This window comes from Stegastes partitus, unplaced genomic scaffold, assembly GCF_000690725.1.
Source record: "Stegastes partitus isolate 25-593 unplaced genomic scaffold, Stegastes_partitus-1.0.2 Scaffold6, whole genome shotgun sequence".
In the NCBI taxonomy this organism is placed as follows: domain Eukaryota; kingdom Metazoa; phylum Chordata; class Actinopteri; family Pomacentridae; genus Stegastes; species Stegastes partitus.
The window spans coordinates 1,287,406-1,297,897 of NW_007577737.1; the positions used below are offsets into that span (position 1 = coordinate 1,287,406).

The 10,492-nt window shown below is 42.6% G+C and overlaps 2 protein-coding genes across 2 annotated transcripts in view; both read right to left on the minus strand.

The window, feature by feature from the left end:
• LOC103357093 (ankyrin repeat and MYND domain-containing protein 2-like) overlaps window positions 1–1,478 on the minus strand; it is an 8,624-nt gene extending 7,146 nt beyond the window's left edge. Inside the window, exons 1-2 of the mRNA XM_008281494.1 lie at window positions 1,412–1,478; window positions 571–635 (exon numbers count right to left, since the gene is read on the minus strand). Coding sequence (XP_008279716.1) covers window positions 571–635; window positions 1,412–1,478 — 132 coding nt within the window. The remainder of the gene's footprint in view (window positions 1–570; window positions 636–1,411) is intronic.
• Window positions 1,479–2,917: 1,439 nt separating this feature from the next.
• Window positions 2,918–7,041, minus strand: agr2 (anterior gradient 2). The gene is made up of 8 exons (XM_008280935.1): window positions 6,950–7,041; window positions 5,202–5,318; window positions 5,055–5,118; window positions 4,924–4,976; window positions 4,659–4,735; window positions 3,626–3,689; window positions 3,289–3,372; window positions 2,918–3,156 (listed from the first exon to the last, which is right to left on the minus strand). The coding sequence occupies exons 1-8, from the start codon at window positions 7,026–7,028 to the stop codon at window positions 3,107–3,109; spliced, it is 588 nt and encodes a 195-aa protein (XP_008279157.1). The 5' UTR covers window positions 7,029–7,041; the 3' UTR covers window positions 2,918–3,106.
• Window positions 7,042–10,492: the final 3,451 nt, after the last annotated feature.

Here is a 10,492-nt window from a genome sequence, read left to right on the forward strand (position 1 = left end):
CCGTACAGCCCTGCTACCAAAATCAACACATATATTTTTTGGATTCTATATAATCACGTTTCAGATGTTGTTCAGATTTAAAGAATCTCCAGTGACATTCAATGTTTTTCTGTAATTGGCACTGTGTGAACGGCATTTTCTATTTTACCAAATATTTAATCAAACTTCTCCAACATTTCTTGGGTTTGCTAAATACGTCAGTGATTTTAAGTTGAATCTGAGTGTGTGTAAAAAACTAAATGAAGGTTACAACATACCATAATAAGAACACTTCCTGTGTTTACTGTGTGTGTTGTGGGTAATGGTGCTGCGATGTGAAGCTCCGTCACCTGATTGTGACAGACCAGCGTCTAAAGCAGCCTCTGAGGCTCATGTAGTGGCTCCATGCTATTATCCAACACCTCTGAGGACTGCGTCTGCCTCTCAACAGTCGCCTCCATATGTTTCCATCACAATGGATAACATATGGCACAGTGGTGTGTGTGTGTGTGTGTGTGTGTGTGTGTGTGTGTGTGTGTGTGTAGGACATTACAGCATCACTGCACCCATCAGCTCTTTCTATTTCCATACCTCATCTAAACAGTTGACTCGAACTTCTTTGCTGGCGAGCAGCTGGGCAGCTTCCTGGACATCACCTGCAAGACAAACGTATCACCAATGATGATTATTATTATTGTTATTTGTGTGTGTGTGTGGTTGGCAGAAATTGTGATGGGGTGTATAAATGAAAACAAATCTATCATATCCTAATCCTGACACACATTTTGCGAGAACACATTTTTTCCACAGAAAAAAAAAAGTGATTGTTTTTGTCTTTTCAGGGAACGTGTGTGTTCAAGTGCTCGTCTAAAGATCCAGATCCAATCCTGCATGAACTGCTGTGACCCGACTCAAGACTGTCCAGGTTCTAGTTATTCAATAAGCTGGAGGATCAACTACGTCTAGGAGGAGGACTCCCAACACCATCCATCTATTTCTGATGCACTGTGGGCACACAATATTACAGTCACAATAAAATAAAGTTCATAGAGTTCATTTGCAGAAACAGATAACTCCATCTTCACAAACCTCCAGGAAACCCACTGGTCCATCTTCTACCTGAGACAACACCAATCAGTTTTCTCTGTTGTTGTCATTTCTACTGAGTCAAATCCACTCAGCTTCAGTTTCATTGATTTTATCTCAAGCAAACAACCAAAAAATAAGTTTTCTGAAAATCTACTAATCTGGAGTTATCTGTTTTATATAAAAAGTTAAATATTTTTTTCATTACCATATCATATATATTGCAGAACAAGCTGATGTTGTACGTATACGTTTACATGGTGAGGTCTATGATAATAAAACAAAACTATGAGCACAATAACCACAGCAGGAGGTTTGTACTAACAGAAGGCAGCAGACTACATACCAGCAGCGATAACCTGCAGAACCTTTCTCTCAGCTGCAGACAGATCTCCTTTCTGCGGAGCATCCATCCTCTGTGGTGGTTGTGTCTGTTTCTAGGTGAATGTGTCCTGGTGGAGGTTTGTTCAGCTCTGTGGCAGGTATGTGTCCACGGGGGCGTTTCCAACAAGTGTTGTGTCGTGAAAAGCAGCCCCTCTGAAGGAGCGCAGTGACAGCCACTGGCCTGTAGGTGGCGTGTATTCATGTTTAAGAACTTACCAACAGTCTGTAGCAGCCTGTGGATAAAGAAAATGAAAATAAAAAGAGGTCTAACAGTAACATTTAACGGTCTGAACATGGTAACGTAGAAATACTGACACCAACAGGGACAGGTTTACTGGGGGGTGCAAATTCTGTTAAACTTTTTAAAATTCTGTTATGCTGCTATACTTTTATATTTTTATTTTCTTTACCACCAGGCTGCTACAGACTATTGGTAAGTTCTTATCAAAGCCTCATCAGGATCCTCACACCCCGGCCACCTCCTCTTCGAACTCCTCAGGGAGGCGTTTCAAGGTAATAAAGACAGTTTCTACCCAAGAGCTGTTGTTGCCCTGAACACCGCAAATTCCCGTTAATCATTCTTCAATGTAAAATAGAAAAATCTCTGTTCATACTCCTAGTACAATAACTTATTGAACGCAATATCCCGGTTGTTTTTTCTTATTTTTATTTTATTTTACTGTCTTTTTCAAATTTTAACACTCTGTCTTGTGCACGTTTGTCCTGATGTTCTGCCTACCAGAGCTGCTAACTCAAACTTCCTTATGCTTCCTTGTAAGATGACAATAAAGAGATTCTGGTTCTGATTAAGGGCAGTAAACATGAATACACACCACCGACAGGCGAGTGGCTGTCACTGCGCTCCCTCAGAGGGGCTGCTGCTGGTCTCTAGCCTCACCGACCTCTAGACTGTACATTGTTCTGTTGTATTGTTTGTCTCTTCTCCATCCTATCCCCACCCCAACCTCCTCCTCCTCCACTCCCCTCATCCCCGCTCTCACCGCAGGACTCTGGTGCTGAAAGGTGCTAGACGAGGGATCTCCAGCTCCGGTCCTAATGAGTTGCTGTCCTGCAGGTTTTAGACGTTTCTGCAACACACCTGACTCACATTAATCGATCATTAAAAGACTTGTGTAGAACTTGACAACGAGCTGCTGGTGATCCATTCATGTGAGTCAGGTGTGTTGGAAATGTCTAAAACCTGCAGGACAGTAGCTCACGAGGACCGGAGTTGGAGATCCCTGGTCTAGACTCACATATTGTCTACTGTGGCAGTTAAATCTTCTCATATCTCTGCAGGCCTCACTTCCTCCTGAAGCTGAAGCTCACAGTTACTTCCTTCATTTCCTTGAAGCAGAATGTTGGTTCAGCACCAACAGCAGTCAGCAGTAACGTTTCTCATCTTTCTCTCAGACCTTCTTTTAAGTTTAATATTGCTCTGTAATCAAATAAAACTGCAGACTGTCCGTCTCATTTGTATGAAGAGATATTTATTCAAAAGAAGCTGTGATTGTACAGGAATAACAACAGAGATACAGATCAGGACGGGGTTTCAGAGAGGAGCTGCTTCAGGTGAAGGCGAGGAGCTTCGTCTTCAGCGTGACATCATGTTCTCTGTGGTGACAGCAAACTGTGGACCGGCAGCTCGTCGCGGCGCTCACAACTCAGACTTCAGGAGCTTCTTGGCCTTCTGCATGTTACTCAACACTGTGGGTGGACAGGACGCATTCAGCTTCAGTACAGGTTTATCTATATAGCACCAATTCTAACTGCATAGGCAGACACAGCTGGTGCACAATGTACACGTGAACCTCCTGGTGTGTCAGCTGCAGCACTTACAGACTTTGATGTCACTTGGTTCGTAGGCGTACAAGCGGTTGGAGTAGCGCCCGTTGATGTCAGCCCTCACTGTCATCGAGGGGTCTGTGGAGAAACCAGTAGGTGGGTGAAGACAGCTGCATCTACTGCATGTCTATTAAACCTGGATGGTGAGCATACTGGCACCGAGGTCAACAGCTGAGTAGCTGACATGGGACGTGTAAGTCGTTCTGTTTGTTTATTTGCAGCTACACTCTGACGTCCATTTGCCATACATGTGGGTCAATAAACACAATCTATACACATACACACATTGAAGCTGGCATGTATGAAAGGTGTCACAAAATGAAGCTCTCACCAACAAACAGGATCCTGGGAACGTACTGGCCATCAGGGGACAGATGTTTGTCTGTGGTTTCATACTGCAGGGCCACAAAAGCAACAACAAGCATCACATCTTAGAGCCCCTCTTCACCAACTTAGCACCATTTCTATCAATATGTTCCAAAAGCAGAAGCCTTCCTGATTAATGTGACATGAGAGGTTTGTTTATTTGGTAGTTTTTGTCTAAACTCTGTCCACTGACTGTAAGAAGTCACTCTGTATGGATGGATGTACAGTCGTCTCCTTCCATTAAAGAAAAGGCAAAATTCACAACAGTCGCTCAAATAAGTAGAAACTGGAAAAGGTAATAATAAATAAAAAATTGCTAAATTAGAATTTAGTGAAAAAAGATGTTGCTTTTGATTGTGGTTGAAAATAATAATTTAGAAAAAAAAACAACAACTGACCAATGAGAGGCCTTTGCTGATGAGCAGTGGACCAATGAGAGGCCTTTGCTGATGAGCAGTGGACCAATGAGAGGCCTTTGCTGATGAGCAGTGGTCCAGAACACCTGTCAACAGGTGCAGAAGTCTGACTGAAAGTTACAGGAAACACCTGATGGCAGTGATTGGCTCAAAGGGTTGTTCAGCTAAATGTTAGTTTATGGGTCCCATCATGCTGGTTTTTTAATATTTCTGTTGAACCAAAATTCAAAAGCAACACCATGATGTTCATTGAATTTTTATTTATTATTACTTTTGTCAATTTCAACTTATTTCAGTGCCTGAAGTTGTTTGTTTCCTTCTTTATTGGGAGGGTATGAACACATCTGATGACGACTGTACGTCTGTATGGCGTTAAACTGTTGGTAAATAACATCTAAGCATCTTTGAAACCACGTGTGCTTTAACACTGAACAGTAAAATGATCAGAGCTCTACGTCAGATCGACAACTTTTTGTTTTTTCTAGCTTTTATTGTTGAGACTACATAACAGATGCAGATTTTAGCACCTTTAAAACATTCTTTCTAGCGAGGTGATATGATCTGAAATGTCCTGGGACTTACCACCAGATTCAGAACGATGAAGTCCTCGTCAAGAGTTCTCTGGATCTCGTTGTCCTCAGAGAAGACCTTCTTCAGAGCTGCAGGAGAAGCGAGACGTTAATTACACCTGAGTCTGTGCATCACAGCACCAGGATGTGACATCACACACCGACAAACAAACGCCTGATCCCTCTTCAAATAGGTTTGGCTCATAATTCAGCGAATATGTTTTCTCTTTGCATGAGTAGCTCAAACACCAGCAGATAGTTTCCTGGGAGCGACTCACCCTGGCTGTGAGGGCAGTCCTCCAGGTGGAACAGGACCATCAGAGGCTTGTTCCTGAAACACACAACAGCTTCACTCACTTCATCCTTATCCTCAGTGAATGTCAACCAAATGTTCTGAACTATTTCTCACCTCGACCTGGACCAGTAGAGACCCTCCTCGTACGTCTGAGCCCAGATCAGCTGGTCGCCCCACCCTGAACACACATTCACATCAAGACTCTGCTTCATCTCCGTGTTTGTCACACCACACACTGAGACAGAAGTGATCGTCACAAACCTCTGGACAGAGTCTGAGGGATCCTCTTGCCGGTCTTCGGGATGTATTTGGCGAAGATGGAGGACAGGCCCACCAGAACCAGGAACACAGACAACACTGCTTTGACCATCCTAGAGGCTGAAGGGAAGGAGCAGCGGATAGAAACGGGTCAGAACAAGTCACAGAATCTTTTTTAATGCTTGAGCTGATCAGAGAACAGTCTGACATTATGCTCGTCCTCATTCCTTCATGAAGCGCTGACCGACGCTGTCCAGTGGGTCTGACCAGGAGATGGCTGATTAGGTGCTTTCATACAACCAGGATCTTCTTTTATGCATTAACAATTATTAACGTATTGAGTTGTTTAAAGTTAAGCTACACACATATATATAAATATATTTACAGTTTATGAGACCACCCCCAAGTGTCAGGTTTATGCCACAGCTGCCCTAAATGAACAGAATTGGTAATAACCAACATCATTCATCATGTGTCTGCGATGGTTAATGCACCAGTATGTAGAAGATCTTTAACCAGAATCTTGTTTTTTATGCCAAAATATAATTATTATTGTCATCCATGAATTTTAAAAATTTACTGTTTTACTAAAAAAAAACATGAAAAACTAGTAAAGCACATCAGTATTTCTGGATTCAGACGTTAGGTTATGGTTATTTACTCGCATTCCTGAACAGAAAGAAGAGTCTTAATGGTTGAATGAGATGCTTGATTAATTTCCCAGAGAAGCCCAGTGGCTCAGATTTCGGCATAAAAAGATGAATTCAATTTGAAATTCCTCATTCCTGTTCAAAACGGTAAAACGTGGAGAGCTGAATTCGAATTAAAACACTTCATGATGCTGGATGGTCTACACAGTGCCTAACAGATTAGGCAGGTGGTCTAATCTGTGTCATCTGTATATGATATATACAGGTGTATTAGACATATATGATATATAGTTCATCAGCAGCAATGAATAAACACTGATCCAACTTGTTTAAATAAAATGGTTGTTCAGATGGTACCATACAGGGTGACTGGAATGAGGAGACACTTTCAGGCAGAAGTTCTGAGTTGTTTTTCCATCTCCCTAAAATAAATTGTAATACTTATTTTAGAACAGCATTGCTTACCTGGTCTTTAGTGTTTTAGTTCTACTGCACTGAACCTGAAGCTACGGTCAGATGTATTCATAGCCTCCACTTAAAGATGGAAAATGTCACTGAAATAAGTTGAAATTGACAAAAGTAAGAATAAATAAAAATTCAATGAACATCATGACGTTGCTTTTGAATTGTGGTTCAACAGAAATATTTTTTAAAACCAGCATGATGGGACCCATAAACTAACATTTAGCTGAACAACCCTTTGAGCCAATCACTGCCATCAGGTGTTTCCTGTAACTCTCAGTCAGACTTCTGCACCTGTTGACAGGTGTTCTGGACCACTGCTCGTCAGCAAAGGCCTCTCATTGGTCCGGGACAGTTTTGTTTTTTTAAATTATTCTTTTCAACCACAATTCAAAAGCAACATCTTATTTCACTAAATTATAATTTAACAAATTTTAGTTTATTACTACTTTTTTCAGTTTCTAGTAATCTGAGTGACTGTTGTGAATTTTGCCTTTTCTTTAATCTCAGGGTATGAATACATCTGAGGACGAGCAGCAGAGTGAAACTAATACAGCAGTTACAATTGTTGGTTTCATTTTCCTACAGTAAAGATGCAGCACGGACAAAGCACGGTGAGGAGAGATAAGAGGAGCTTACCTGTTGGCGACCGGTCAGATGAGAATCTAGCGAACCGCGGCTCCAGGATCTGCTGTACGGTGTACCTCACCTGTCCCATATTTAAGCACCTGTCCTCCTGTGGGCCCTCCCCCTCTCACCCCTCCCTCTTCCAGCCTCAAACATGCTCAAATGACGCAAAGCTTTTTTTTTTCTTTTTTATTTGCAAGCCAAACTTCATTGGGCAAGTGGGTAGTTGGAGCTTTCCGTGTGCATTACTAAAGACATCCTGGTGTGAGAGCATGACGGTAAATATTATAAGTAATGAATCAGCATACAGTAGAGCTAATGCACAGGGCCGGTTTTAATTACTGTCAGCTTAAAATCCATGCATTTACAACCTCTAGGCTGGACTATTGTAATTCTTTATTATCAGGATGTCCTAATAGTTCTCTTAAAAACCTCCAGCTTATACAGAATGCTGCAGCCAGAGTTTTGACAGGAACCAACAAAAGAGATCATATTTCTCCAGTATTAGCTTCTCTCCATTGGCTTCCTGTAAAATCAAGGATCCAATTTAAAATCCTGCTTCTAACATATAAAAGTCTTAATGATCAGGCTCCATCATATCCTAAAGACCTGATTGTTCCATATTATCCAAACAGAGCCCTTCGCTCTCAGACTGCAGGTCTACTAGTGGTTCCCAGAGTTTCTAGAAGCAGAATGGGAGGCAGAGCCTTCAGTTATCAGGCTCCTGTCTTATGGAATCAGCTCCCAGTTTGGGTTCGGGAGGCGGACACCCTCTCTACCTTTAAGATTAGGTTAAAAACATTCCTTTTTGATAAAGCTCATAGTTAGGGCTGCTCGGAGTCATCTGAGCTGTCCCTTAGTGATGCTGCTATAGGTTTAGACACCAGGGGATTCCCATGATCCACTGGGCTTCTCTCCTCTCCTCTTTATATATATACATATGTGTGTGTATGTATGTATATGTTTCTATAGTTGCCTATCACCATTACATATGACTAACTCTGTGACTCCCCCCGAGGTTCTCCTGCGCCTGCTCTCTCTGTGGATGTCTCTGGATCTGGAGCTCCTGATTTACAGCCGCTGGCCTCACCTTCTGCATCCTGCTACCCCACCATGATGCCTCCTGTTACATAAGGACAATAACTTCTAATAACTTGTTTAACTGTAACCTAAATTTTATAAATTCATCCTACATCCACCCAACCGGTCGAGGCAGATGGCCGTCCCTCCCTGAGCCTGGTTCTGTCGGAGGTTTTTTTTCTCCTGCGGGGGTTTTCGGTTCCTTCCCACTGTTGCGGACCGCTTGCGGACTGCTGAAGCTTATAGGGAATCCAAATGTTTTGGATTGTTGGGTGTTTCTGTCTCTGCCTTTGTGAAGCGCTATGAGATGACTTGTTGTTCTAAATATGCGCTATACAAATGAAATTGAATTGAATTGAATTGAAAATGAGGACTATAAACTCATTGTAAATGGAGATCTCAACTTTATTCCCACGATATCAGTAGACAGTGGTGTGCTAAAATATATGATGGAGCCTATTTTGCCATTTATTGTTTGCTGACATGCATCGCACTGAACATGAGAGTTTTTGATTCACACCTTCAGTCCTGCTCTCACCTGAATGGCTCATATAAGCTTATAAAGCTTATATACAGCTTCATTCAACCAGCTGTCAGAATGCTGAACTGCTGATCCAGATATGCAAACACCTGTTTATTTAAATTGTTATTTGGATCCTGAAGAAATGTTCTCTCATCCTGCCTGTACTGTGTATGTACAGCAAGGTGAAGATAACCAACCAACAACCAAGCACACTCACATTCACACCTACGGACAATTTAGAATCACCAATTAACCTCAGCATGTTTCTGGACTGTGGGAGGAAGCCGGAGAACCTGGAGAGAACCCACGCTGTACGGGGAGAACATGGAGACTCCACGCAGAAAGATCCTGGGACGCCAACCGGCGACCTTCTAGCTGCGAGGCAACGGTGCTAACCACCGAGACAAAACCTTAATACAACCATGAAAATGAGCAAATCTGTCCAAAACAAACAGTTTGTTTGACTAATAACTTTTACTTTCAGCCATTAAGCTCGATGAAACAGTTCAAAACTTTGCCCATGAAGCATCTACAGTTTGCCACGATTTGAACGCGAGCAGACACGACTGGATTCAGAGATAAAGGTGCTCTGTGCCTCCTGCATTGTCTCCAAACATCTCAGCCGTATCCCGTGTGCTGCAGCAGGGAGCTCGGTGTCACCTGGCTGCTGTCAATGGTGGCTTTGTTCAGGCTCAGCCCACAGCGGGCCTCCTGACAGCTAGTGTGCCTCACACTGACTGAATCAGTCCTTTCACTACAGCGCTCCTTCTGAGGTCCACTTCGGGCTCTCTCTGCACACGCTCAGTCTGAAGGTGAACATCCTCCCTGCTGACTGTCACCAGAAGGCTAGCATTCATGTGCTTCTTTCCTTTATGTGTTCTCTTCATGGACCATTAACTATACTACAAGCACCACATGCATATTGTTGACTTAACTGTTGTAAGTTTAAATTAACCTTAAAAATTTGCAATCAAACTAAATAAATGTGCAACATGTGGTTTTCTTAAAGTATTTCAACCTTTAATGGTCAAACACATGGAAGCTGGACTTAAAAATCCATTATTAATGAGTCATCGTTGCCCAGTTTGGGAAAACTCTCTTCCATCTGGATGTTTGTCTGAAGAAAGACCCTGAACTCTGGTTCCCTGGAAATACTCCAGAGGAGGTGTCATGAAAACTTCTTAAATAATAACCTGTAAATTGAATAGACTAGGATAAACAAACAGAAGTATCGTTACGAAGACAGATTATTCACTAACTTTTGAAGTTGGCTTATTTCAAAGTCAGGAAATCTGGAGATCTGTTAACACCTTTATTGCCATTCTGGGGGCTGCAGGTGTCTCGGTGGTTAGCACCGTCGCCTCACAGCTAGAAGGTCGCTCGTTGGCGTCCCGGTGAGGACACCCGGGATCTTCCTGTGTGGAATCTCCATGTTCTCCCCGTGCAGCGTGGGTTCTCTCCGGGTTCTCCGGCTTCCTCCCACAGTCCACAAATAGTTAATTGGTGATTCTAAATTGTCCGTAGGTGTGAATGTGAGTGTGCTTGGTTGTCTGTCTCTAAGTGTAGCCCTGTGATAGACTGGTTTCCTGTCCAGGTGAACCTGCCTTCACCCTGAGTCAGCTGGGATAGACTCCAGCCCTCCATGACCCTAGTGAGGATCAAGGTGTAGAGATGATGGATGGATGGACTTGCTGGGTTACTAAAGGTCACATAAATAAAAAAAAATGAAAACAATCTGTGTCTGAAATGTGGAGATGATCTGAAGAGGAAACTTCCTCTGATCGGTACAGAGGGCTGCATTATGGAGCCAGTCTGACACAACCAGGCCGGCTTTCTTTGTCTGAGTCACCTCGACAAAAACTACCATTCAGAGATAAGAGGTATCAGAAGATTGTTATCAACTTCCTTTGTTAACTCAGACTTTCTGTTTCCAACAACAAGCGTGTTCACGT

Excerpts from the sequence above, each read along its gene's own strand:
- agr2 (XM_008280935.1), bottom strand. The coding sequence starts at position 7,028 with ATGGGACAGGTGAGGTACACCGTACAGCAGATCCTGGAGCCGCGGTTC. Across the intron at positions 4,736-4,923 it reads GGACTGCCCTCACAGCCAGG|CTCTGAAGAAGGTCTTCTCT; the intron begins GTGAGTCGCTCC and ends CTTCTCCTGCAG. Across the intron at positions 3,690-4,658 it reads TCATCGTTCTGAATCTGGTG|TATGAAACCACAGACAAACA; the intron begins GTAAGTCCCAGG and ends GTGGCCCTGCAG.